The sequence below is a fragment of the Pseudopodoces humilis genome, chromosome 20 (assembly GCF_049639895.1).
Source record: "Pseudopodoces humilis isolate 2021_Gansu_Grassland_sample_001 chromosome 20, ASM4963989v1, whole genome shotgun sequence".
Lineage (NCBI taxonomy): Eukaryota > Metazoa > Chordata > Aves > Passeriformes > Paridae > Pseudopodoces > Pseudopodoces humilis.
Genome location: NC_142219.1, coordinates 10,294,776 through 10,321,856, shown reverse-complemented (window position 1 = coordinate 10,321,856; position 27,081 = coordinate 10,294,776). Strand labels below are relative to the sequence as shown.

The 27,081-nt window shown below is 45.7% G+C and overlaps 2 protein-coding genes and 2 non-coding genes across 14 annotated transcripts in view; 3 read left to right on the top strand and 1 right to left on the bottom strand.

Annotated features, from left to right (window-relative positions):
- Positions 1–1,538: 1,538 nt before the first annotated feature.
- On the bottom strand, positions 1,539–7,674 carry SIRT4 (sirtuin 4). Of its 4 annotated transcripts, none has more exons than XM_014253720.1 (5): positions 7,632–7,674; positions 4,952–5,457; positions 4,015–4,309; positions 2,712–2,915; positions 1,539–2,260 (listed from the first exon to the last, which is right to left on the bottom strand). In XM_014253720.1, exons 2-4 carry the CDS (start codon positions 5,449–5,451, stop codon positions 2,763–2,765), a joined length of 948 nt encoding a protein of 315 aa, XP_014109195.1. In that variant the 5' UTR covers positions 5,452–5,457; positions 7,632–7,674; the 3' UTR covers positions 1,539–2,260; positions 2,712–2,762. The 4 variants fall into 4 exon arrangements, with proteins under 4 accessions (XP_014109195.1, XP_014109194.1, XP_087921068.1 ...); XM_014253719.2 differs by lacking the exon at positions 7,632–7,674 and adding an exon at positions 7,385–7,624; XM_088064942.1 differs by lacking the exon at positions 7,632–7,674 and adding an exon at positions 5,619–5,777.
- A 1,287-nt stretch (positions 7,675–8,961) lies between these two features.
- On the top strand, positions 8,962–9,102 carry LOC148182769 (U4 spliceosomal RNA). The gene has a single exon (XR_015774301.1). It is a non-coding gene; the product is annotated as a U4 spliceosomal RNA (small nuclear RNA).
- A 643-nt stretch (positions 9,103–9,745) lies between these two features.
- Positions 9,746–9,886, top strand: LOC148182768 (U4 spliceosomal RNA). The gene has a single exon (XR_015774300.1). It is a non-coding gene; the product is annotated as a U4 spliceosomal RNA (small nuclear RNA).
- Positions 9,887–10,940: 1,054 nt separating this feature from the next.
- The window catches only part of PXN (paxillin), a 45,230-nt gene continuing 29,089 nt past the window's right edge, over positions 10,941–27,081 (top strand). For 3 of the 8 annotated variants that reach the window (XM_088064843.1, XM_088064841.1, XM_088064842.1), the window contains exon 1: positions 10,973–11,459. In XM_088064843.1, the coding sequence (XP_087920969.1) occupies positions 11,405–11,459 (55 nt within the window). In that variant the 5' untranslated portion in view covers positions 10,973–11,404. Of the gene's footprint in view, positions 11,460–13,348; positions 13,558–14,106; positions 14,203–27,081 lie in introns of those variants that run through there. The other 5 variants (XM_088064845.1, XM_088064838.1, XM_088064846.1 and 2 more) reach the window with 5 other exon arrangements.

The window sequence follows — 27,081 nt, the reverse complement described above, 5'->3', positions numbered from 1 at the left end:
GGCATTTCTCATGTGAGCAAACTTCTTAATGGTATCTTGGGGAACATGTTGAGAAGTGAAGTCTGATCCTGCTCTAAATGTAACCAATTTTAGTACTGCTGGGTCAACTTAGCAGAAAAAAGAAGGAAGTTCTTAATCTCAGCTTCATATAGTTGTTGTAGATATGTTCATTAATATATAGTAATAAACCATGCACAGAAACTTTACTGTAATGTTCATTTATTGTAAGTCATTGTCCTGGTGGCTTAAAAGTATAATCAGCAGAGAGTTGGTGTAATGACTCATCTGAGAGTGATGCTGAAGAGACACCCTGACTCCTCTCCCACAGGCTCAGCTGCAGAACTGGAGAGGAGGCAGGGGTAGATGTGGGAGGTTTAGTTACCTGTCACAAAACTTATTCCAAGACTTGTTCTAGACTGCTTGGCAATGCTCCCCCACCTTCTCAAAATGCTGGCTCTACTGGCAGCCTCTGGTTTTGACACACCAATGTCATGCGAGTTTTAAAGAGGGGGAGAAGATGTGGATAGTGAGAAACTCAGCCCCAACTCCTCTGCTAAGGAGGCATCAGCATCTCTTACAGGGAAAACCCCTACATGAAAACATGGTGTATGTAGAGACTCTGCTGTGTTTTAGGCATGATTTCTGCAATAGCTTTGGTTGGTGGGACAGCTGTACTGTGGACAGGACAGCTAAAGATGGAGAGATATCTGTGAGCTTTGTTCACTGCCAAGCAGCAGACACCTGAGTCATTGGAAAGTGGAGTCACCATTAAATGAGAGCAGAATGCAGGTGGGAGTCCTGAACTGTTCCTGCTTGGCTTCAAAGTGAAGCTGTCTCTCCTCTAACCCAATACAGCCAAATCTTGAAATATGTTGAGCATCTTAAGGCCCTCCACTTTCTGCAAAAATTGGATGCCTTATGTATCACTTAGATTCTGTGCTTTATTTGCTTCTTCCTGGCATGGATTCGAATCGACAACAAAGCAAAAATGAGCTTTGCATCCTGTGGTCAGTTGTCCTTGCTTTGCTACTTGACCTTTTAGCAGATAACTCTGGCATCCTTGTTTCCAACGGTTTGTTACAGTTCTTGTCAAAATATTAGTCCAGGACATGTTACTTGGAGTAGGAGGGGGCACTTGGAAAACCCTGACAATTAAATCCCTCAGAACTACAAGGGAGGAGTGGTAGTTTCATGAAGAACGTCAGGTCAAAAATTCCATGTTCTAGTTTGTACCAGGTTCTGTATTTTACTCTGTAAATGGTTTGATAGGGCTTACAATACCACCATCCTCAGGATCAACAAAAAACCACTACCCAGTAGTGATGGATCTCCTGTTAGGAGTGTGGAAATTGCACCTTTCAACAGAGAGTACTTCCTGAGGGAGACCTATTGTACAGATTTAATTGTATTTCTCTCTTAATTCATCAGCTGCTAGTAATTACAACCTGCATTTTTGCAATGGAAAAACATGAATTGAAACTGGCTACTGAGGTGTACTTAAATCATAGGAGGGAGAGAAAATTTCAATGCAAATAGTCTCGATCTTTTAAACAGTTTTAATTGATTCCTTAGCTATTCATTAATTAAATAACATCTTCAAAAATGCATTCTGGAAAATGTAGTAGCCTCACTGAAAGTAGGGCTGGTCAGATTAGCTTAAAGTAACTCCTCTGGCATCTCAACAATAGTTAATTTTTAAAGGGGTTGGATAGGAAGCAGTTTAGCTGCTGCTGTCAACTGACACTTGAGAGAAATGCTGACTTTCCCTTCTCGCTGGAAGATGTCAGCCTTATAGCCTGTGCTTCCAAATAATCTATTTTGAAGCTTTTTTCTTTTAAGTGACAACTGCAGTTCCTCTTGCTTCCTTTTCCTCTTTGCACACTCTACAGTATCCCACCAGTGACACTGCACCCCCCAGCAGTGTCCTGGTTTCCCACATTGCCCTCCTGTGCTATAGCCTCAAACTACCTGATCAAAATCCCTGTGCCCCCCTTCTACTCTGGGGACAACTCTAAGAACAGTGTTTTGTCCTCAGATGTGGCAGTCCAATTATCCTGTCCCAGTGAATGAAAAGGCACTGTTTACAACGGCAAGGTAAGGCAGAATAGTACTTTTTTTTTATCATCATTCTGTTTCCTGATACGTGGAGATGGTTCCAGTGGAGAGAACTGGTGAGGCTGAGATGTGCGAGGCTTGCTGCCCTCTCCTGGTGCCCTCAGCGGCCATGCACTGCATCTCACAGCTGCCTCTGAGATGAGTCCTGCAGGAGAGGAAGAAAGAAGGTGCATTATTGACTGAATTGATTCTTTTAAACAGCAGTGTTTGATTAGGATCAGCTGGACCAATTAAATCAGGAACAGCTTTTGAATTGTCAGTCGCAAAGGCAATGGTTGTGATCAGGTTCTCTGGAACTACAGGTGATCCCCTGTAGTTTCCTGATAGTAACAAATGGATTGGAATTCTACACTACTGAGTCTTCTGGATACTCCTACCCAATTCTCTGGGAGTGCTAGCACTTAGTATGATTTTTGTTTATGATCATGGGAAGTGGTATAATGGCCAACCAGAGCAGACCAGTTACAGATTAAAATTTACAGCCACCTTTCGGTGCAGTGAGGGAACATTTTGCCAGTCAGCACATCTCAGTCTCAACATTTGCCAGGAACCCATATTCTTACCCTGTAAGGTGACTAACCAGGGAAGGTACTCACCTTGTAAAAATAACTTTAATCCTGATATCTACTGAAGGTCAGCTGGCTGGGTCATGTGCAAACAATCAAAGGCAGCAGCTCTCCACAGCGGGAATTCAACTTTAAGGATGCAAAGTGATCTAACCTGGTGGGCCCAATGTTAAGGACTGCAATTGGCAGCTTCTTCTCCCGGGCAGCGAGAGCAAACCTGTAACCAGAGTACACCTGCAGGAGTACCAGAAGACAAAATTACTGGCAGCTTAGGCAAAAGAAGAGTAACAGAAAGGAATGAAATAGTTGCTGCTGGCAATGGGAAAAGGGCTGTACATACATGCTGTGTTAGGCAGCTGCACTGAGCTCAGGTAGGAAATGTCTTCGTTCAGGAGTGCACAGAATAGAACAGCTTTTAACCACTGTCAGTGAAGGATTTGCAATTTCACAGAAACTGAAACTTCAGAGCAGATTGAAGGGAAATGTCTTTGTCTTTTAGTAAATCTCCATAGCAGTTTTTATTAGTTATCACAAGGAATTAAATGCTGCACTTTGATGATTCTTGCATGGCCCAGCTTAGGTAGTACAAGAACAAACCTAAGGCATTTCAATCATTCCTGTACAGAGGATTATAAGCTTAAGAAGTGCAAACTCAAGGATTGTATCCAGTATCCCGAAGCTAAGAGAATCACAATCAGGCAGCCTTGGTTTTATCTCCTTCTGGGAGTTTTTTTTAATGTAACAGAACTTGTTCCTGGAAGAATTTATCTTATACAAACACCATGCAGAAGTTTCTATGGGTTTAGAAACCCCTGTTGTTTAGCAACCTTACCTTACAGATAAGAGACTAGTGGAGAAAACACATTGTGATACAAAGGACAATCCCAAGCAGCAGAGATATTTCAGCTCTCTTACTGAGACTTTAATAAGGAATGAGAGGTCCTAAAACTTGGTATTTACACAGTGTGCCATGAAGACTAAAAAGCTACCACAGGCTAAAAATTTCAGGTAAAAAAAAAGTGAGGAATTAATTGTGTCAGGTATCTTGTCTTTATAGACAACTGTGACCTGATAGATGAGGCAGCAAAGAGAGGTCTCAATGGAGGTATTTACAGCAGCATGAAGTAGTCTGGCAAGAGAGGGACAAGGAAACCCAAACAGCCAGATTCCATAAAGCCAGATTCCAACCACTGTAAAAATAAAATACAAAGAAGCTCTGCAAAGGCTGACCTGATCCACAAGCCATTTGTAGTCCTAAGCCGTGGGACCAAGGATCATTGCAGGCATAGCAGCAGAGAAGTAAGAATGCAGTTTGGGGGACAGACCTACTTACCTGCATGGAGGATCCTGCTACCAGCATGGAGTCTGATTCTGCCAGGCGCTGGTGTACAAAACTGACTTTTTCCTGGCTCACTGTATCTCCAAAGAACGTCACATCAGGCTTCAGGATTCCACCACACTTACGGCAGGCTGGGACTTGGAAATTGCGCACCTGCTCATCCGTCAGGAAAACATCCCCATCAGGAGCCACGCCAAACGCTTCAGCTTTCCAAGTAGGATTCAGAGCTTCAAAGTGCTCCTGGAGCTCAGAACGCAAGATTCGGTCTCCACAGGCCAAGCAGAAAACCCTGAAATTCAGAGCAAGGTCTTAATGCAGTTTCATGTCAGCTGAAGATCTGGAGACTAAATGATTCCTTAGGAGGCCTGTCATGATTTTCCACATTTATTTACCAAGTAGTACAGGTCAAGGAGATGTCTTTCTACTCTGTTGCTTTATAGGAAGGCTTTAGAGGAAGTGCTTTCAACCCTGCCATGCATCCTCTCCCAGTTCAGGCTGTGCTTTTTCATCTAGAAATTTTGGGTGATGCCAGCCAGGGCGATGGCCCTTCTCCGAGTCCACGCATCCCATGCAATTCTGGCACTATTCACTCTGCTTAAGGTGGATAATCCTTGCATTCTTATGATTCCCCTGTTCTCCTTACTAAGAGGACATTTGCTGTAGCAAGGACAGGGTAAATGGATGCAGGTTTCAAGGAAAGTGATCCAATTAATGCTCCAAAAAAATGGAGTGGTGGTCACGTTTCTTAAATATCATGCTGTGAACAGCACCGGGTTGTGATCTTTTTCTTGATCTTTTTCTCCACCCCAGCCCAATACCACCTGTCATCTCCAGGAATGCAGCATGGATGTTTTGCCTCCTTTCTCAGCAGCTGACAGTGCAGCTGCCTGTCAGTCACCCACTGACAACAGCCCTGTGCCAGAAGCTCTACCTGTGTGTGCAGCCGTGCAGCTCCGTCATGCGCTGGCTCCCGGCCTTGCTGTGAAGGGCATCCACGTTCTGGGTCACCAGCCAGTGCAGCTTGCCCAGCTTCTCCCAGTCTCTCAGTACTAGGTGCGCTTTGTTTGGCTGGTGGGAGGAGAACTGGGGCCAGCCCACGAAGTTCCTTGCCCAGTAGCGCTGCCGGGCACTGGCGCTGCGGACGAACTCAGCGTGCTGGACAGGCCGTCTGTCTGTCCTGGCGTAGAGCCCGACGCCCTCCGAGCGGTAATCGGGGATCCCTGACTCAGTGGAGATTCCAGCTCCAGTCATTACAAACAGCCTCTTGGAGTTAGAAACAAAACGCTGCAGCTCCTCCACTTCCACGGGGTCTGGGGGCAGACAGGCTGGCACGAAAGTCAAGTTTGGAGAGGCTCTGGATACAGAATGGGATCTGAAATGCTGCAGTCTGATGGCTCTGAAAGCTCCAGACCACTTCCTGGCAGGGAACATATTCAGCTAAAAGGCAAGAACAGAACACATAGCAGGTAAAAGAAAGCAAAAACCATGTCCTTAATGCTATTTGCTTGCAATTCTCTGGAAAATTAAGCCGTTAAGTATTCTTTGCTCTCCTTTTAGTAAAGAAACAAATTATTTTGGCAACATTAACTAAAACTCACCATCCAAGAACAAGTTATGTTCTTTTAGAAGAGAGGAACACCGAGTACAAAGTTAACAGCCCAGACTTGCAGGGTTCATGCTGTTCTACACTGGTGTGAAGGATGGCTGCCTAAAAGGACTTGTAAAAAGCCCAGAAAAACCTGTGCACGTGAAGTCTTTCCCAGGTGCGTGCAGCAGGCCAGAGAGGAAATGGCAGGAAGGCCAAGCACCTCTTCCCAGAGGCACTGACTGGTTCTTCCCCAGAAGATACCTTTGGTCTGCACTTATAAACATTCTGCTTGCTCCAAATCAGTCTTTTATATTTTCCCATCCTTTATATTTGCTGTAGGAAGGGAGAGAAAAACAACATTGAAATGTTGTTTTTTTCCTGACAAAGGCCTTGACTGGAGCTACCCTGCGTGGTGTGTTTTGTTTTTTTTCATTTTTTTTCAAAGGCCTCATGCAGAACAGGCCTTGAAATGGGACTGAAGATGATTAGGGCACTGCCTAAATGCCTCTGGCACATCCTCTTTTGTGGGTGCCACCTCCCCTGAGTCAGTGGGGAGCTGGAGGGGCACTGCTTTGCTTCTCCAGCAGACACAGGGGCTTTCTGAGAGAGAAGGGATCATCCAAAGTGTGTTGGGCAGAAGGCCTGGCAGGTAGGAATGGGAGAGACACTCTGCTTTAAGGGAGGAATGACATGCCCTGCTGAGGACAGGCAGGTTGAACGGCTTTGCTGTTAAGTAGCCTGGAATTGTGTGCAGGACCTGTTGAGACATGAGTGGATGGGTTTGGACTTTGATTTTGTTTGCGTTTTCCAGCAGTCTGCAATTCTTTCTCCATTTTGCTGTTTTAAAACTATATTTTCTGTGTCTCTCTATGGTTTTGCATACAATGTACAAAAAGCTTTGAAAGCAACAGTCCTGAAAACTGACTGGTACTTCTGCCTCCTTAAATCTCCCTGAGCAGGGGGGCTTGTACAAGATGTGGCAGATGGAGGAAGAACTTTATTTACTGATAAAAGGGAACAATCTCCTGAACACCTAAACTTCAGATGTATTTAAATATCGCTCCATTTACTGACCTAATACTAGGGGGCAAATGAGGGTTAGATACATCTGAAGTTTAGGTGTTCAGCTCCAAGCATTGCGATACTAAATTGATGCTAGTGGCAAAGAGTAGATTTGGCTCAGTTAGTCTTCAGTTCTTAAGGCTTTTTGTCATCAGCAGTTGAAATGCAGGGAAGATTGGACAGACTCCATAGTCTGAATTGCTTTCTGTATCTAAGCAGCGATTCTGTTTGCAATGATTTTTGCTTTGTTTTGCTGTTTAGCAGGAGTCGTGTTGGGCATTCCTGAGAAAGAGGTTTAATTTCCCATATGAATTAATTAGAAGGGACTAAATCTCCCAATGAACTAATTTGCTTTGTGAGTAACTTGTGTCATGATGCTCCCCAAAGGCTGTTAAGCCAGTTTGATGGTAATTAAATTGCTTTAGCTGATGAAAACTCTTCATTCTGGCCCCTTATCATCAAAACATCTCTCTGAAGGAAATGTTCAGAGAAAAATGAAATAGAAATGTAATAGGGGTTGGCCCACAAGAGAGTGAAAGCAAAAATTACAGATACATTTGAAAGCTGCTGTGAACCATGTAAAAACTATGGAAGAGAAAATGTTAAAGGCTGGAATATTTCTTGCCAAATACAAAGTCACTTTTAAAATGGAAGTGCTCAGATTAAAAAACAACAACAACAAACTACATAACAAGTGAAACTCTTTAAACGTACCTACGGAGATCTGAGGCTAGAGTTTGCTTTTAGCACACACCCAAGATGCTCCACAGGAAAAGATCAGGCAAGGTTAAGGGGGAAGATAAACAGGAGCCTACAAACGGCTACAGGCCAGAAACCCAAAGGGACTCCCGCGTCAAATGGACTCCCAGGTGTCTCTTGAGCTGTGATAGCGGCGGGGTGGCGGCCGAACCGAAGCGTGTCCCGCAGTGGCAGCGATGCGGTGAATAACGCGAACACTCACCTCTCATGGTGCCGCCGGAAGCGCCCGGCCGCCGAACGCCGGGCCGGAAGGGGAGCCCGCTGGGAAATGTAGTTCACGGGGATAAAAAACCACCCCTAAGCACAAAGACTACATCTCCCATGCGTCAAAGGGGGGGGAAAGGTGTTCCCAACATCCTAACACCTGAGACAATTAGAAACGGTGAGAGCTTCTTAGCGCCCTCAAGGAAATGTGTAAGGTTAAAATCCGAATTTATTTGTTACAAATGCATGTGATAGCTTTGATAAAATGCATTGTAGATGCTTGTGCTTAAAAAAATGCATTTTCTTTTAACTGATACGAACATATTTTAGGCTTAATATATGACTAAGTAAATAATGGAAGAAAAATACACTGAGGGCTGTGAAAGACAGCTCTTCTAGCTCGGGAATTAGGGCAGTGCCAACCTGTCTGCTGCCGACTCTGCATCCTGGCAGGAACCCATCGTGCCTCTCTGCTTGGTGCGTTTCAGTCTCAATAATCACCTGATAATTTGTACAGTTTGCCTGGCAATAAGGAGTTTGCGTTTGTTTTTGTTTTTTTTTTTTTAATTTTTCTTCAAATGAGACAAATTTTTCTGAGGAACAAATAATATGAGGGAGGCCAGACTGCTGTGCAGTAGCAGCCTGGTGCACTGGATGCCCAGCAGTTTATGGACAACGGGCTCTTTCTAAAGATTTGGATTGCTTTTCAAATGCATTCACCAAAGAGCTCTTGCAGAAAGTTTTAATCCATTTATTTTTTGTGTCTTACAGTTGTTTCAAAGACCAGCGGAGTATCCGTGTAGCAGTTTGTAATTTTGTGATCCCAAGGAAGAAGCGCATCCTGCTCGCTCGGTCTGCAATGCCACCCTGTCCGTCCCTCTGCCCCTGAGCTTAGGAGTGCAAACTTCTTTTTGGCAGCGTCGTGAGTCTAAACGGGTTTCAGTGATTTATACTTCAGGACTTTAAACGTGTTTTAAACTGTTGCGTGATGACTTTTCCCCCTGGTGCTCCTAGAGACTGTTCCCCCCGCGTTCCTTACGCTGCCTCCCGACATGGAAAACGGCGATTTTTGGCCAATGCCCCCAACTCGAGCAGCGCTTCCCGGACGCTCATTACCATAGTGCCCTCCCGGCAACCTCCGCGGGTGCCGCCGGTGCCTGCGGTCCGCGGTCCATCTGTCCGTCTCCTCCCGGAGCATCCCCGGCGGGCGCGGCGCTGCGGGGCTGCGGGCGGGCCCGGCGGGCGGGGGGCACCGAGACCAGCCCCAGCCACTCTGAGCTAGGCGGGGGCTCGGCGGCCCCGGGCCCCGGAGGACGGTGGGGTCGGGTAGCCTTGCGCAGTGGCAGTATCGTAGCCGATGAGGTTGTTCCGAGGCGCGATTATTGCTAATTGAAAACTTTTCCCAATACCCCGCCATGACGACTTGAAATATAGTCGGCATTGGCAATTTTTGAGAGCCTCTTCGGAGGCGGATTTTATGTGGTTGAAAGGTAGATGAACACCAAAAAAAAAAAAAAAAAAAAAAAGCACAAAAAAAAGGGGCACTGAGGTGATGAGTTGCTCCATCACAAGTGGTATTTATCCAGCATCTGGGATTCTTCACTTTTCATGTCACTGATCATTTCCTTCTTCAGCACCTTTAAAAGACAGGAACCAAACTCTTATCTAAAAGCGCGCTCAGTTTATTAAACCCAGTCTTTTTTTGGAGCGGGTGGTGGGGATGCTCGGGAAGGACTAGTGCTGCTCTGGGGCTCAGCGGCGCTGTGGCCGCTCGGGGCTGCCCGGGGCTCGGCCCCGGGGGTGTCCGGGCTCGCCACGGCGGGGACGCGCGGAGGGTGCGCGGGGGCAGAGCGGCCCCGGCTCCGCGCTGCTCTGCGCCGTGACGTCACGCTCAATTTGCATATTGTCTCCCAGCAGCCTTCGCGGTGTACCGGGGGCCCGGAACGGAGGGCACAACGGAGCTCCCCGGTCCTGGCGGGGCTCGGGGGGACGCGGGGCGGGCGAGCGGCACCGCTGGGAAGGGCGCAGGGAGGAACGGGCGGGCCGTGCCTCTCGCCCCGAGCTCGGCGGCAGCCCCGGGCCGAGTGGAGGCGGCGGCGGGCTAGCCTAGTCAGCTTTGCGCAGTGGCAGTATCGTAGCCAATGAGGTTAATCCGAGGCGCGATTATTGCTAATTGAAAACTTTTCCCAATACCCCGCCATGACGACTTGAAATATAGTCGGCATTGGCAATTTTTGACAGTCTCTACGGAGACTGAATATCTTGGTGAAAAATAGACTCGGAGTGCTATAATCTCTGGAACTTCCGTTGTAACCATTCGGCGGATCTGTGTCTCGGGGCTGCCGGGGTTTATTACGAGGGATAATGCGGCTTTTGTTCGTTCAGCTCCGCTAGTATTTGCTGCCGCTAAAAACGGGGTTTAATAAAATGAGACCGCTTTTACATATAAAGCTGGTTTATTTTTCTCTCAAAGCTGCTGAAAAAGGAGCCGGTCAGTGAAAATGGAAGTGGAGGGGCTTAGGTGCTGGATCTGGAGTAGCTCTTGTTGAGCGGGATCCTTAGGAGAGCTTAGCCTCACAACAGGCAGAGAGGGACCTGCGGGGAGTGAAAGTCTGAATCGTGCTTCCCTAGCTGCTGAAGTCCTCCAAAACCTATTAGGGAACACTTAGTGTACTAAGTACTGTAAACTCCATTTTGTGTGCATTTCTTTATTGACATCACTTGCTTTAAGGAAAAAAAAATAGGAAAAAGCTCCTTACTGTCAAAGAAATCACAAACCTTTACTGTGGAAAAAGCAGCTGCTTTTTTCACTCCTATTATATAAGTAATTATAATTATTTTTAAACTCCTATTATATAAGTAAACCCCACCCTTTCCTAATTTGCAGCAATTTGATACCTAAGCAGACCCCACAGAGGGGAGACTAATGACCACTGCACACAGCTCTGCTGAGGCTCCGCTGCAGCTGAAGCAGCTGCCCTCCATCATGTGCATGAATGAGATGTACATTCTGCTGCTGACAGCTTGCCTCTGACATTCTCTGTATGGGCAGAGGATCAGATCCACGTGTGCCATCTGGATGCTCCTGCCCTGCTGGTTAGACCCTGAGCTGGGCAGCTACTTGAAACTTTGGTAGAGTAGAAAATTTTGTAGTCAACATCAGTGTTTCCTCTTAGTAATTTTTTTAATTATTTTTTTTATGACATTCAGTCATGCTGGGGTCACAACAGTGACCAAGAGTGACAGTGAAACCTCATAGATTTTCTTCATCCCCCCCATTTGTTCCTATTGCCAGCAATATCAATTGCAACCAAACCCTGAAGCATGGGGATGCCATTACCCTTTGGCAGAATAAGCCACACTGGTAAATAGCAAAGACATATGTAGTTTGCAGTGAGTTAACACTTCAGGTAATTTCTTGCTTCTTATAAACTGTGTTGATAAGTATTGGGTTTATCACTTTATTAATTTTTCATCTTTGTTGCCAGGATTATCTGTGATAATGCCCAGGTGTGGTGCTTTCAATCTTCATTGCAAAGTCACGTCCTACATTTTATGTCAGAAACCAAATTTGTTCATTTTGCTCTAACAGATCTTTTCAACAAACATGAAGTTGGACCTCAAATGTCGGAGCTCCATCTTGTGATTTACTGCTATTGCCTGAAGTTTAAAGCTCTGATTGATTTTTTTTTCCCTTGCATTCACCTGAAGAAAGAGCTAAATCCCCTTGCATGATGTTCACGTGGCACAGCACAGAGGGCATACACTGCAATGAGGGCATTGTCATTGCTCTGCAGTTTCAAGTCACTCTCTGGAAAGTGCAAAGGTAAGTTCTAAACACACCTCACAAACCAGTGTAGCTTTATTTCTCTTCTCTGACATAGATTGCAAATAATGATGCTTTTCTTTGGTGGTATTATGAAATGAGCTTGGATCACTCCTGTTTGGCAGCCAGTCTGAAATGGCAGACGACTGGTGGACAATTAATCCATGGACACTGAGGGTCTTGTGTGTGGTCAGTGGGTTAAGCTGCCTTCTGAGGGACTCAGTCTGTAACTGGTAAATGACTCTTCGACAAGAGGGAAAAATGCCTTGTGCAAGTACTCTGGACACAGATTGTGTGGAGTCGGGAATACTCTGAACACATTGTGTGGAGACAGGAAGCCCTAAAGTCCAACCTTTTGTTGATGTTGACTCACTGTCTAACTTCATTTCCAGTTCCCAGCCCTGTTTCCCATCAGCAAATGGGGGTGGTAACTTCTTGTTACATTTCTGTGAAAGACAAGGGTGAATCTTAATGTGTCTCAGCCACAGGGCACAGCGTAAGAGGAAGGTCTGTGTATTTCTAGCAGCAAGCAGTGTTCACGAGTCAGGGAGAGTCTGAGGCAGAGAGCAGGCAGATGATGAGGAAACAGGAGTTCAAGGCACTGGGAAGGACAGGGTAAGTTTAGCTTGAGACCACACCACTGAGAAATTGTCCTGGCAGCTGTGGTTTTCTGCCCCTACTCCTTCAGCTCTCACAGGAGGGTTAGGGACTGGCAATTTTAAGTAAAAAATGTCAGTGTGTGTGTGTTTGAAGAACTCAGTTATGAACAGCACCTGGCTATGAGCACGTTGGTTTTAAAAGCAGTATGCCTAGAGGATAGTATCACTTACGGGACAGCCCTGCCTTCCCACCTCATCAACCCTTCCAAAGCAGTGCTGAAGCTATAGACAAAGCTTTAGAAGCAATTACTTTATTTTTTTAATACTGAGCAGCTTGGACACAACCCATTTCTTGTGGGTGCAACCCTAACTGGTACTATGACAGCTTAATTTCAGCCCTGAGACACAATAGAAACTGCTTTCTTGATTTACATTCACTTCCAGACTCCCAAAGGACACCCTAGGAAGCTGAAAATAAAAACTGCATGCTGGGCTACAATAAGAACAGAGCACAGTAGGCATTTCATTTATGCAGAGGTAAAAATACAACCCAAGTTGAGGCACATGCTTGTCACATGTTGCTGGAGGAAACATACAGATCCCAGGGAAGGACATGTTTCTAATGACCTTAGGTCTGCTCTGTGACCAGTCAGCACTGGTGAATGCATCCTGAAGTTGACATTGTACAGCCAGTGATGGATTTTGAGAATATTTAACAGTCCCTCCAAATAACATTTTACATTTTGCTGAGGGAGACCAGCAAGGGGGATGTCAGCTGTGATATTTGGCACGGATGGTGAAGCATGCAATGAAAGCCTTTGCTTATATTTGTGTTGTACTTAGTAAGGATATTATTTTCTGACAAGTCCTGGATTTGGAGTAAAAGCTGGAATGAATTTCTTGGAGGTTGTTCACTATTTGTAAGCATTGGCTGGGATGAGGGAGGAGATATTTCCCTGCACCCCTAGCGATGATTCCCATTAAAGCATGACTTAACACAGGAAATAATGATGTCTGACTTGTGCTAGCAGGGGAAACTGGTCATGTTTGTGCCTAGAGAGTGAAAAATACAGCACTGGAGATTGCTCACAGCTGACCTCACAGTCTCTGTTTTATTCAAAGACACTCTGTAATCTCAGCTCAACAACAGGACATGTGCTGTTCAGTCCTGGGAACATTCTCTGACTTGGTAGTAATTTTGTAAGGAAAAGAGCTACAAGAGTCATGTTTCCTGGATCCTCGGCAGTTCCCACACTGATATTATTTGGTGTGTCTCTCATCAGATTAAGAGGTGAACACTTGGGTTGAGCAACTGCGTTTACTGCCATGTCAACTTGGCTGGAGCACAGTGGGAAACAGTAGCTCTGATGAGGAGGGTTGAGCTGTGCTGTGGCTCGAACAAGCAAGGGCTTTGCTGCCTTGCAATGTTGTTTTATACAGGTTTGAGAGGAAAAGCACTTGGGAAATGATGGCTCAAGATCATCACATGAGAAATCCAGGTGGGCTGTTACGGTCTTTGAACACAGCAAAAGAGAAGTGGCTGGTGACTTTCCTTCATGGTGGCCACAGCTTGTGGAAAATTGTTCAGGAAAGGTTTCTGCCGCCCAGCTTTCCTGAGATGGGGAAAATCAGCTGAGGCTCTGAAATGTTTGTTTCAAGGTTTTGGGGCACAGCCCCACGCAGCATCGAACAAGCCCAGGGGGCTGCATCACTGCTCGGGGAGGACATTTCTCTGGGAAAGGCTCCTGCTCCTCCAGTGAACAGCGCAGGGTTCGTGTCGCGTTCCTGCTCAGTGTCGGACGCGCGTGGGGCCGCAGGCGAGCGGGCGGGCTCCTTTGCGGCAGGACAGGCTTCGCCCCGGGCACAGAGCCCCGCGGGCGGGCGGCTCAGGGCTCTGCTGCCTCTCCCGGCATTTCCCGGAGCGCTTTCCCAGCCCGGGCCGGGCACGGACCCCGCTGCCCTCCCAGCGGCGGCCGCCAGGGGGCGGCGCGGGGCGCGCGCGGCGGGGGCGCGCGGGCGGGCGGGCGCGCGCGGGGGCGGGCCGGGAAAGTTGCGGGCGCTGAGGCGGCGGCGGCACCGGCGGGGCGGGAGCGGCTCCGGGCGCGGCAGCGGCACCGGGCACGGCGGCACCATGGGCGACTTGGGTGAGTTCCGAGCCGCGCGGGCTCCCCGCGGCGGGAGACGCCGCCCCGCCGCGCCCCGGGCGGCGGCGGCCGCGCCCCCCCCGGCCACGCTGCGCCCCTCGGCGCCGCGGGGCTCGGGCCGCGCCTGCCGGCGTCAGGGGACGTGTCGCTCCCCGCGCCGCCGCCCGCAGCCGGGCCCCCTCCACAGGGCTGTCCCGGGGCCGCCGCCGCCCGCCCGCAGCCAGGGCAGGCGGTGGCTGTCCCGGCCGGGAAGGGCGCCCTGCGCTCCCGTGCCCGGAGCAGCGTGGAGCGTACTCGGGTTTCAGCAAACACCTCCTCCCCTACCCCGGCGCAGCCTCTCCAGCCTGTTCCTGGGCGAGAGCTGAACTTTGCGCGGGTATGGAGCGGGGAGCTCTCGGGGGTAAGCGGAGCCCAGTCGGACGCGGAGCTCGTCCTCCCTCTGCTTCTCCCAGGTGTGCTGTATTATACATTTTCCCGAAACTGTGTAATGGAGAAATGTCAGGCGACTGGTCCCAAGGGAAGGATCTAGAGAATTTGAGTTCCCTTTGGTACCAAGCCGGAAAAGGGTGTGGATCTGCCAAAATCCCTTGTGCTCTGGGAGGCATTAGGGCGACTGAGTTCCGCTTATGAAACTGATTAAATCAGACACTCGGGAGGGGCTGTGATCCGTTACTTCCATCCTACCTTTAATAGAAACCAGACGTTCTTTTGACATATAGTCCAAGAAAATTGCAGGTTTATTCCTGGACCTGGAAGCTCACATTACGGTGCTGGCATAAAGCTGATGGTCACACCTTCAGAAAACAGACTTTGTATTGGGCTAATGATAAAACTTACAGGGCAAGGAGTCCATCTGCTGCGTGGCTTTCTGGTGAAAGGTGTGCCCACAAAGGATTCATCCATGGAGAGTGAAGCCTTACTCTCTGCTTGAGTGAAGTAGTTGTTGGTGGAAACAAGTAATTTCTACTGCAGCTTCTTCTCATGGTTATTTTTCCTTTAAGTGGAGACAGCTCTGTTTACCTTTTCTCGTATCCCTCATTCTGGTTATCTCTTGGAGATTTGGTGCAAGTTCCTAGCATGTTCAGGAATGCATTGCTAGTCAGAACAGGATTCACCCAGTCTGTATATTGACGTGCTGAGTGGCCCTTCAAGACAGGCATACGGGTCTGTGTAGGGCCAGTTTAGTGTCTCACCAATGTGATCTTTAGTAAACCATGGGAGCTGGACTGAGCCAGCTCAGTCCAACAGTTGCATTCCTGGACAGTGCCAGTGTGACTTCCCAGTTGTTGGAATAGGCTACAGCAGTCCCTTAACATTTTTTCTTTCCTCTATAGGAGAATTAGAGGTGAACTGCAAAGAAATTGTGAAAAGGATCTGCAGTTGTGCCTGGTTTGTTCTTCTGAGCTCTAAAGTGTATTGGGACAACCAAAAGTTAAAGTTGTGATCTGACTTGGAAAGTAGAACTTTTAGTCTGAGCAATGTGATTTCATCAAGTCTTAATTACACTGCGTCTGTCTCAATTTTTGTGCAGCCTTTCAGGCTGGACAAGATCTAATTAACAGTAAGCAGCTGAACAAAAAAAAAAGTGTGACCCTTTCTCTAAGCTTTTCTGTGGTGTACAGAATTCACCACGGAAAAGCACACCAGCTGTTTTCTCTCTGTGAATCATTGTTAGTCCCAAAATGGCTCACTTATTTCTCTATAGCCATTCACCTTGGGATGCACACATAATGGAACAGTGCTGTGCTGATACAACTCCCCTGAAATAAGTCAGACTTTCGAACACAAGTGAGAGTTGTTTGTTTTTCTTTCCTCATTATCTATGGGTGGATTATCTGAGTTGTGGATTAACTGTGCCATGGATACAGACGTCTGCACTGGCTCTGTCCAGAGTCAAGCTGGTTAGGCAGGACTTGTTGGTTCAGGCACAGTGCCATGTGGACAAAGCTGCTCTGCTTCCAGGGACAGTTTTAGCCCAAAAGGAGTTTGGTATTGAGCCAGGACTGGCAGGTTCAGAGGTGATGTCAAATAAAATCAGCTCAGATACTTCCACACCTCACTTCTGAATCTGTGTGGTGCAGAAATGAGCAGTGACTGAAGGGCCTTGCTGGGCATGAGGGAACCCATCACAGAGACCATTGGTGTTTCTGTCCTTAATTCCCTTTGTCAAAAATCTCCTCCCTCTTCCTAGAGCTGGAAGATTTGATCAGTGTATACTTGTCCACTGTCAAATGGAGGTCCAGAAGTATCTCAGTTTTGTGCTTGGACTGGAGAGGTTATGAAACATGTGAGGATGGATTTGTCTTGCTTTGGGGATTCATTTGGAGTTGAAAAAAATCTTCATTCTGTTTTTATCCCCTTCCTTGGTGTTGAAGAAGCTCACACAGGAAACCTTTGCAGCTGGAGTTGTGCACCCTGTTGTTCTGGGGGAGCCTCTGTGTCACAGGACACACAGTGCTGGGGCTGGATGTGAGCTAGGACAGCCCATGGTGGGAAGGGGAGGAGAGCAGCTGGCCAGGCTTGTCTAGATTGTCTCCCTATTGTCTCTCTAAGGAAGTGCATTTTGCAGATGTGCTTGGAGTTTGACAGGAAGTTTGCTGGATGAGTTTGCCATTCTGCAGTGCTGTAAATTGGCACAGAGAGTACAGCTTTGTCCTGAAGAGTGAGAATCCAGACTTGGGTCTCTTGCCCCTTTAGGGGATTGCTAAAGTACAGCCTGTGCTTCCAGCGCCCAAGTGACCATCCACACATTTTTGCTTCAGACAGTCTGAGATGCTGAATGAGATGTTGAGTTACTGGCTCTGTGGTGCTACCTTGTCTAAGTAGTATGAGGGAACAGATCCACAGAGGAGGAAACCTAATTTGTGTAATGTGTCATGTATTTATGGTGAGAGAAGTAGAAGAGAAACTTTACATTTGCTTTAGTCAGATCCTGTTTGATTTGACTCCAAAAGTTTTTTACAGCCTTTTTCTGAAAGGGGTTGTTTCCAAAAACTACTGGGAAACCTTCTGGTAATTCCAAACAGAAAAGGTATGGCTTTTAGAAGCTTTCATTTGATGAAATTCTCACTTCTCTACTGTTATTTTTTTTTTTAATTTTTGTTTTCACAGGCTTCAAATATTTTTAACTGGATTTTGCAATCAAAAACAAAACAGCATTAACTGAAGCTTGTAAAAGGTGTTTTATAAAGAAGTTACATCTGTTTAATGGGGACATATTTATGGCAGTGTTTTGGCTGTCCATGTCAATTAGATTGTGAGCTGCTTCTTTTAGGTGTGCTTGCTCACTTCTTGAAGGATTTTCCTTTTGCATAAGGTTTGTCTAGCAACTTGGCTTCACAGTTCTGGGTGCATAGTTCAGGGGCACAGGAGATTTTGCTTTATTAGTTGTTTTTCCTCTGTTTTAGGAACTCTAATCCACCCTCTCTTCAGTGCTTAATCCTCTCAAGATTGACTTTAAAGGGAAGCAATCTTCATTTTTCATGGGGGTATGGAAGGAGGTGCATGTGTTTCCGTCTGTCATCTGTCCTAACATTTGGAAGATTGCTGTGCTCTGCAGGGTGGTGCTGTCTGTCCCTCTCCAGAGGGGGATGCTTGCCTGTTTCTGACTCAGTTCCTTTAGTTTGGGAGTCATATGCTGTGGGTTTTGGGCTCACTTGACTAAAAGTTTGCTGTGAAATTGCTCGTGGTCAGCTACGCCCAGGAAATGGTATTGGGGGGAAGCACTGGTAAAGTAATTTGGTGCCTTGGCTTTCTACTGGCTCAGATTTCTGAGTCCTTCCTGCCGCTGGGTGAGATGGCTGTAAACAGAACTAATGCTCTGCACAATGGGGTTCTGACTTGTTTCAGCTCCTTAGCTGTTGTGACCCCTCGTAAAACAGGGACTTCATTGTCCTGAGCAATTCAGACAGGGAGTCCTCTGCCTCAAGCAGTGTGTGATGCAGAGAGAGCCTTCTTTTCTTGTTGCTCTATTTCCACGGAAAGGCCAGACTCTGTGCTGTCTTTAGCTCCTTTGTCCCTTGCTGGGAGAGGTCAACTTATCCCAAGTGTTCAGCTGCCCTCCTGGTTAAAACTGATCCTCTGACACCATCTCTGCCACTAGAGAAACAAACGGGAAACTTCTCATACATCTACAACTTTCTCTCTCTCCTTGTTCTTTCTTTCCTAGGGAATCACGATACTTCAGTTTCCCTGGACCCATTTTTCCTCACTCCTTGTCCTTTGAAGTCTATCTATTATATGAAAAAAGTTGTGAAACTGTAGAAATGACAGCTAAAATTTTAAAGTCTGGCAGCAGAACAAGGACTAATAATGCACTTCTATTTAAATCAGAGTTGATTTTCTGATCTGCTGCTCAGACAGACAGATAAATCCCTTCTATTAAAACTCTGTAACTAGAGGGGAGAAAATGCCTGTCCATGGCCACAACACAAATCTGTTTGAATTGAACTAATGTGTTAGTTGTGATATCCAGAGTCTCATGCAGCTTTGGAGACAGCCAGAGCAGATTCTGAATGCAGTTGTGTGTGCTAGTGGAAAATCAGTGTGAGTGAATAGGATCTCTGGTCCCAGTTTCCTGCTCTGGTCTCAGCCTACACTTCCCTCTTTGTGTACTGGTCCTGTGTGTCCCTTTCTGTCTGATGCGGAAGCTGTTAATGAAGATGCTCTTCTATTCCAGCTGCCTGAAAGTGAGACGTTGTCTGTGGGAAGCTTTCTCACGCTGTGATAAGATGATGAGGTTTAGGGAATGAGTTCCTTGCTCACTTCAGGCCTGTCCTAGCTAACTGAGGTTTAGTAACAAATCCTGGGAGTACAGGTTGTCATGACTGTTAGGATATTTCATTTTAAAATGGTAAGTAGGGAACTCTCATCTGTGGCAGGATTACCACATCCAGTAGTGCAGAGTAGAAGCAAGAAGTGGCTCCATTGCTTTCCACTTGGGTTGAAGTTGAATGGGTTAGAGATTAAGTTGTGATCTCAAATTGATTTCACTTGATTTAAGTGCTGGCTCCTGAGTTGTTCCCTGTGGCCATCTCCCTTGCTTGTGTCCACAATAAGTGTTGGACAGTTAACTGGGTCAGCGAGCTGATTCTTCACAAAGGCATTTTCTTACATGGATGGTGGACTGGGAAGTGAGGCCACCTCTTTTAGCTGTGGGTTATGTTTAATATAGCATAAGGTAACCATTTATCCACAGCCTCAAAAATGTACCCTAACTTAAGGCATGTTGTTTCTCTGTCTGTGAAACAGGGGTAATTACTCCTTACCTGCGAAGTGTGGTTATGTTGGTTGAGATCTTTGTATTTCTGAAATAGCTTCCAGCTGAAAAGCTTCTTTCAGACTTTTCTGGTCACCATTGCTGGAAAAGTTTACAGTGGCAAGTTAGAATTAGATTTACAAGTTTTTATTTCTTTCTCAGCCCTGTTGAATGCTCCTTCTGCCTTTCTGGTTGCTCATCCTTTCTTCACCCCCCGTTATGATGGGCTGTGAGTAGGGAGAAAAGATTTCCTTTCCCTTCCAAGTTCCCCACAGAAGTTCTGCCCTAGTCTGTCCCTTTACCACAGAGTGTTGTGAAGTCATTCAAAGAATGTCGTGTTCTAAAGATATACCATAAAAATAGGAGCTGGGTGATGACTTTCTCATATCAGTTTTAGCTGTTTTTCCCATTCATGCTCATTCTCTTTGCAAATGCAAAAGCAGCAACCAGCTAGCTGGGGACAGTCTCCCTTGGCTGATGGGTGTTAAATTTCATGCTCTCTCTTTTGTGCATGTGTGTTTTTAAATCCCAATGAAGCAAACAAATTGAAATGGTAACTGGAGTGTTGTGGAACAAGTTTGGCGTTTTGGTTACAGGAACTGAGTCCCTGAGGTTATGTGTTTGTGCTGTTTAGGAGTCTGGTAAACTCTTATTCTGCTCACACAAATGCAGCTTTTTCTTTTTGCAGACAGTAACTATTCTGAATTTACATGGGAAATTTATCTAAGCAGTTTGAGACAACTGTAAACTGAGGAGCCAAGAGAACTTATGGCAGGCCGCAGGGGGAGGCAGCCTGCATTGTTAGTGCTTGGCTCCTTTTTCCCTGAGCTGGACTGTCTCTACACTGTGAACAAGTTCAGCTCAAGTTATTTAAATGATGATGAAATAGTCTGAAGTTGTCCAATGCAGCTTCTTACAGAGTTCTTATTACCATGTGCACATCTGCATAGATGGCTCTGCTGGGTGAGGTACTGAGTGGCTGGCTGGCAGCATGCAGTGGAGTGTAGCTTGATTTCTTGTGGTTTTTTAACTGTTTATTGCATGTGTTTAAACCTCTAACATTTTGCAAATCATTTGAAGAACATCAAAAAAAGCAAATGGCGCTCCAGGGAATAAACCTTCTGAATGACACTCTGCATGGGGAATTGTGCTTTAAATGGCTCAACTATATAAATCAGACTGTATGGGGGTTCCAGGAATAAACCAGTCCCATGTTTTTGTCACAGAACTGAGCTGGCAGACAGAATTAATCCTGTGTCTGTCTAGATGCCTCACAGGATCTTGCTTTATTTCCATTGCTGAAGAGGAAGGTGAACAGAGAATTTAACTTTTTGCTACGGAGAAGTTTGTGGTGGTTCAGGGACAGTGGTTAGGCTGAGTTTTAATAAGAGCAGGAGGTAGTAAAAGAAGCCAGAGGTAGAAAAGGTCATGGGCAAGAGGGCTGTAAATAATTTGCAATGGATTAGGGGCTTAGTATTCCTTTGTTTTATCCTCTTTCATGGTTCTAAACCAGTTCAGGGCTTCTCTGTGAAAAGGTTTCTTTTGGGTTGAAGCCACTAATTTCAGCTGGGTCAGACAAAAAAGCCTAAGGCTACTGCATGTCACTTGAGGTTACTGGTGCCCCATGAGCTGGAATAAGATGATGGCTTGGCTGGTCTCTGCTGCTCATCTTGTTTTACCATTAGTTGCATCTGCTGCTCCCTGTTTCTCTGCACCAGCAGCTGCCTTGGGACTAGGTTTGGGTTGGTGGTGTTTTTGTTTTGGTTTTTTTTTTGCTGCTAGCAAAAGACCCCTTTTGGGAAGAGGTGATCCCCAAGAGTAAGTTGCCTAGAGTTGTACTTCTGGTTTGAAGCTCCTGTTCATTTTATGGTTATATATGGAAAACTTTTTTTGGGCTGTGTAGGCCTGGTCAGGCAGTGTGACACACAGCTGGAACTATTCTGCCTGGCTGTGAGCAGCTCCAGCAGTTAGACAGGATCCCTGCAGAGAGCTGGAGCACTGGGGGAGGGAATGAAATGCCATTTCATCCACGTCATGAAATCTCTTATCAGTGGCCAACTCAGTGCTGAGAGCGGGTGAGCTGCATTGGCCTTAAGAAGCTGCCTTTTCTTCTGTGAAAGACGAGGAACTCAGCACTGTCAGTCAGGCTGAGAACTGTGCAGTGGCTGTGTGGAGTTTGAGATGAATTTATCAGTCAGGTTCTTATAACCCTAAGCTTGTAGTTTTCAATCTATCCTGCTTGTGCTTAATCTGAGATTTGCTGCTTGGCTATCCTGAGCAGTTTGCTTGGGCAGTGCCTCACAGCTGCTGCTCCTGTACTTCTTAACTGCTTAAATTCAGTGCCTTTAGCACCTTCCGTCTTGTGGTCGTGCTTAAAAAAAGCCTTGGTGTGAATTAGAGAGAAAATCTGTTAGGTTATCATTCATTTTTCTGTAAGGGTTGGTTAAGGGCTTCATTTGTTGGATGTTACTGTCCCTTCAAATGCTAGGGAGAAATCTACTTGAAACATCACCATGGTATGGCTGTGGTGATGTGAAACTCTGAGACCTTCTGGGCTGCCTGGATCTGCTGGAGCCCCCCTGACTGTATTGCTTGGATCTGGAAAATGCTGTGTGTGGGATGGGAGAGCCAGTGGGATGCAAGGTGTTCGGTGTCTCTGGTGTGGTCCTGTCCTGGCAGGGCTGGGAGGCTGCTGGGGAGGAGGGGTTGAAGGAAGGGGCTGGGGGTGGTGCAGGGAGGAAGCTTTATGTAATTCTTGGCTAGCTTTTGAATAATTGTTTTAATGAAATGGAATGCAGTGTATTCGGTACTTGCTTGGCAGAAACAGCTATTTTTTTTGTTGTTTTCTATCTTGGAGGGGGGAGAGGAGTTGGAGTTTCTCTATTTTCCAGCTTCTGTAAACACTCAAGGCTTGGATTTGTCATGAAGATAGAAGTGGAATATTGTTCATGGTGGGGGGGGCAGTTGCACTGCTGTGCATGTGTGGGATGTTGTCTTTGTACATTGGATGTGTGGCAGAACCTGGTCCCTGGGTTTCTCTGAGGGCTGTGGATGCCAGTGTGGTTTGAGGTGGAGCAGGTTAATTTTAAAGTAGCCAACAGTAACGAGATGAAAGTGATGTGAGTACATGTCCATATAAAATATGCGTGCATCCAGGTACTTGATAGGAAAATTCATCTCTTTTCCTCTGTGCCCTAGTTCAGGGCATAGCAGTGAAGAACGTGATGAGCTGAGACAAAGAAGTCAACTTAATTTTCAGCAAAGCAGAAATGTAGGCACTGGGAGTCTTGACCTCTCTAGACTAGTGCAAAACAGTCTCTCCAGTTATCTCAGAGGGTTGGTGACTTTTATCATAGGATTGGTGGAGGGACAGAGATCATGCTGAAAACCCTTTTTTAGAAAGTAATTTGAAGAAGGATTTATTTAATGTACCTCTGAAAGGGAAGTTTATTCTCATGCTGCTTCTATTTCAGTATTGCTGCCATTTCCATTTTTGGTCAGTGCTGGAGCTCGGTCTTTCTTACTCATCCCTAGCTCTTAAAAATTACTTTCTCCTTAGTCTGTCATTTTTTTTCTCAGTTGCTCTTTTCTGTGGTCAAGAGTTCTCTTGTAAGGAACAGCCTTTGGTTGATAGAATAAAATTTTTCTTTATCAAATAACAACAACAACTTGTGTTCAGGGCACTGAGATGAAGAAGCTGTCATACATTTAGTTGCTTTATTAATACTCCTCTTGGTAAAATATCCTCGCTGCTGCTGCTGAAACAAGCAAGAGACTTGTGACTGCTACTTGTGTCATGATGCCAGATGACAGGTACAATGATGGGTCATCTACCTTCTCATGTAGGAAGAGATAAGAAAACCTTAAACATTCTCCAGCTCTTTTCTATCCAGTGGCTCCAGTATGCTCCTATGGATGCTGAATGCAAGAAAGCAGGCAGGGAGCACAGTGCCTGTGTGAAACTAGTTCTCACTCTGGCCTGAGAAATCATAAGGAGGAATCCAGACAGTCCTTGGAGAAGGACAACAACCTTTGCAGGTGTTGTTTGGATCCTTGTTCTTTTCTTGCAAGAAACAGTCAAGGGGTGTAGTTCCTAATTGTCCAGTAATGGTGATGTGTTGGTTTAATGACCAATGAGAGTTTTACCTCTTGGACCTGTCTATAAAAGAAGATGGAATAATAAAACTTGTTCTCTTGTGCTACCCAGAAGAGAGTCCGTGTCGTTACTTTCACCATTCCCAATACAGAGTGACATACTCCAGTTCTAAAAACGTTAGTTTTCTGTCTCGATTGAACAGTTTTCTTTCTTGCAGCGGACCAATGTCATGACATTGTGAAACTCTTGAGCCACATTCTTCTGCCAGTACTAAAATAAACTAAGTCAGAGCTCTGCAGCTTTGGAGCCATCAGCAGTCTCCATCGAATTGCCACCCACATCTCCCACAGTGGACCAGGGGACCAGTTCCCACATTAATTTCTCAAACACTGTCATCCTTTCATTCCCAGAAGCTGCTTGTAATGTGAAAAGAAGCTGCTTTAACTAGATTTTTAACCATGTGCTTCTTGGCCCCTTGTATTCTATTGTCTTTCAAAGCTGTTGTTTGCCCACTGTCTGCACTAACTTGGGTTATTTTTAAGTTACAGTGCAGTGCTCATCAGACTGAAAGCTTAGTTTTAAAACTTTCTACCTATTATAGTTATAAGTAGTACCAAGATCCACACGACTGAAAAATGTGAAATATTTTGTTGTCATTTTCCCCTGCCCTGTTCTGTGAGTTTACATTGTGCTTTTGGCAGCACTTTGTGTCAGTTTTTAAGTCAGTTGTTGATGATGACTTATGCTTTTTGGCTTACAAAGAGTTTGGTGTTGCTTCCAAGTCTGCTCCCACCCTGTCACAGAGAGCCCTTGCAGAAATGAAAACTTCTTAAAAGAAACATCCACCATTTTGAGAGTACTTCCTTAGTAATTAGCTTTTTAGCAAGCCAGTTAAACCACATATGACATTTGACACAAGTTCCCATTTTAAAAAAAGGGAAACAACCCACTTCACAGTGGTTGGCAATTCAAGCCAGCAAGTCTTTATTTATATCTCAATATACTAACTTTTTTTTCTGTGTGAGAGTTGTTGTAACGCTGCATCTCTTTATTGACACAGGCTTTTAAAACTTAAGATATCTTGGTTTTTTAAGGGTAGATTTGCATTTGTTGCATATTCTTTGCATTTATGCTCTTGGGAGCTCTGCTTGTTATTTACTGAATGGGAAGTTGCTGAAGCTAATGAAAAGTATACGTTTCAAGGACTAAAATCTGTCAAGTCTGTATTCTGATATCTCATTTAAGAGCCTTCAGGATAGGAATGCCTCAGTAAGACTGTACTAAATATGGATATGATTACAGAGTCTCTTTAGTGTCCCCATTCTTTATTATTGGAATCCTCCTTTTGCTGGTAGCCAGGGCACTCTACATCTCATTGGCAGAATTTTTGCTTCAAATCCTTTTAACAAATTCAGAATTCTTTTAATGAATTCAGAATTTACACTAGTATGTCAGTCCTTTATTTCATCATCTTTATGTGTGTCTCAAATTTTGTAACTGGCACTTTGCCTAGATGGGTCTATATTCAGATCTGTTTATGCTGCTTGGATAGGATTTCCACAGCTTAAAAGATGCAATTTTTTTCCCCTCAAGTTCCGTGTCTATTATTGCATAACCATGCAAATCCTACTCTTCCCTTTATTGGTAATAGGGTCCACATGCTTTCCTGTTTCTGTTGCTTTTAAAAAGGCAGATAATTAACTTGGAATGTGCAAGCTCTGACAGTATTTTGTCTGTGCCCGTGTCCAAACCCATTTTTACATAAGCAGATGGAGAGGATCACAGGGATCCTTAGCAGAGTTGTTTCTGACTGTGGTTACCTGTGTGCTGCTGGGGTGTCTGAGGTGCTGGTCCTGCTGCTGGTTGTGTCAATACAAGGGCTTGCTGCTGCTGAAGGGGGAGATGGCTTTGCTTTTACTTATCCTTTCTGCTTCTGTGCTGTGTGACTGTTTGGACATAGCCCTTCCTGCTGACTGCTGTGCTCATCTCTTCTCTGATCCAAAAGAAGACAGTCAGCTTTTTCCCACTGGGTGTTATAATGTGTTGGGCTGGTTCACAGAGGGGCCTTGTGAGAGCCAGAGCCTGCACAAGTAAGTGGCAGCAGCACGTGTCTGGAAGAGGGAGTAAAACCTCTCCATTTTTGGCAGTGGTGAGCTGTTAATTTGCCTTTCTGCATCTTAGGAAGCTGTACCCTTCACTCCAGGTTGCAAACTGTCCAGTGGAACTCCAGTGCTCTGTTGCACTGTAAACCCTGATGTAAAATGTTTTCCTTCCCTAGATGAGTTAGAATCAGCACGTACCAAATTATCATCTCCAAGCTGACAAGTGCTCTACTGGTGTTGTGAAGGGTCCCCTTGAGAGGTCAAACCCACACCCTTGTCATTTCCACCTGAGGGTTCTGGAGAACAAGCACACCAGGATTTCTGCTGCCCAGAGATTTGGAGACCACTGCTGTTCACAATGTTGTGATTTGCCACTAAGCTACTGCTAAAAAGCTGCTTGGAAGAGTGATCCAGTCCTGGCTCAGCATGTGTTGTAACCTCAGTGTTGTTTATGACAACTTTCAGTTGTACAAATCTCAACCAAATACCCATGCAGGTCCTAAAAAATTCCCTTGTTTACCTCTTCTCAGTGGGCATGTTGAAGGTTGCTTGTTGTAGCTGAGTCCCGCACACTTCTGCACTCAAGCCTGGAGCTTCTGTTACCAGAGCTGTGGTTTAAAATCCACATTGTCTTGTTTCCTGCTGTTTCTATTCCCATCCTTGGACTCTTTTGTCTAGTGGAGATCTCCTTTGTACCAGATTTGTCAGATGTTTGTAGAATGGCAGCGCTGTGTTTTGACCTGGTGCTTGTGGAGCAGCTGCACACTGGTGTAGCAGGAAGAGTCTGGTTGCTCAGATTGCTGGCTTGCCTGAGCACCTCTTCCTGGAGCAATACAAGGGAGTTGGTATTTTGTCCAGAGGCCTTGACCCTGGAAGTTTTCCCTGAGGGATCAGTTCAGTGGCTGCTTGTTTGGTATTTGTGAATATTTTTTGTTGTTTTGGCAAAGAAGAGCAGATCTTGTTGGACTTCCAGAAACTTTCAGAGGGAAGCCAGCAGCAAGTGAAAATTCTTATGATAGGCATGAGAAGGGTTAACATAATATTTTGCATGCCTAAGGACAAATAAAGGACTAAAAAAGTCAATGTATTGGTTACTAGTGTTTTTGGGTTTATTAAATCTTTTTCCCATTCTAGAATGTTGGCTAAAATCCAGCTCAGGTCAGTAGTGAGGTGTTAACTGTTTAGTTGTTTGTGTAAAATGTTTTCCCTCCCTCCAGTCTGTTCCTCCCACCAAACTGGCAAGGATGCCATTTCATTCCTGTTTGTACAGAGCAACATCCCTTGCTTTGGTCTGAGCCAATTCACTTCCCTCCCAGGGACAGTTGGGTCAGGATTGGCCGTTTGCTACTGCCTTTGTCTGGGACTTCCTGGAAATGGCTGAGAATGTGTTTGCTGTCAGGCAGAGATCAGAAATAGATCTTGCA

Bases quoted from the DNA above. Each gene is read 5' to 3' on its own strand.
- SIRT4 (XM_088064942.1), bottom strand. The intron at 4,310-4,951 runs GTAGAGCTTCTG...TCTGAATTTCAG, and splicing joins CTGCACGGCTGCACACACAG to GGTTTTCTGCTTGGCCTGTG. The intron at 2,916-4,014 runs GTAAGTAGGTCT...GTACTCCTGCAG, and splicing joins TAGCAGGATCCTCCATGCAG to GTGTACTCTGGTTACAGGTT.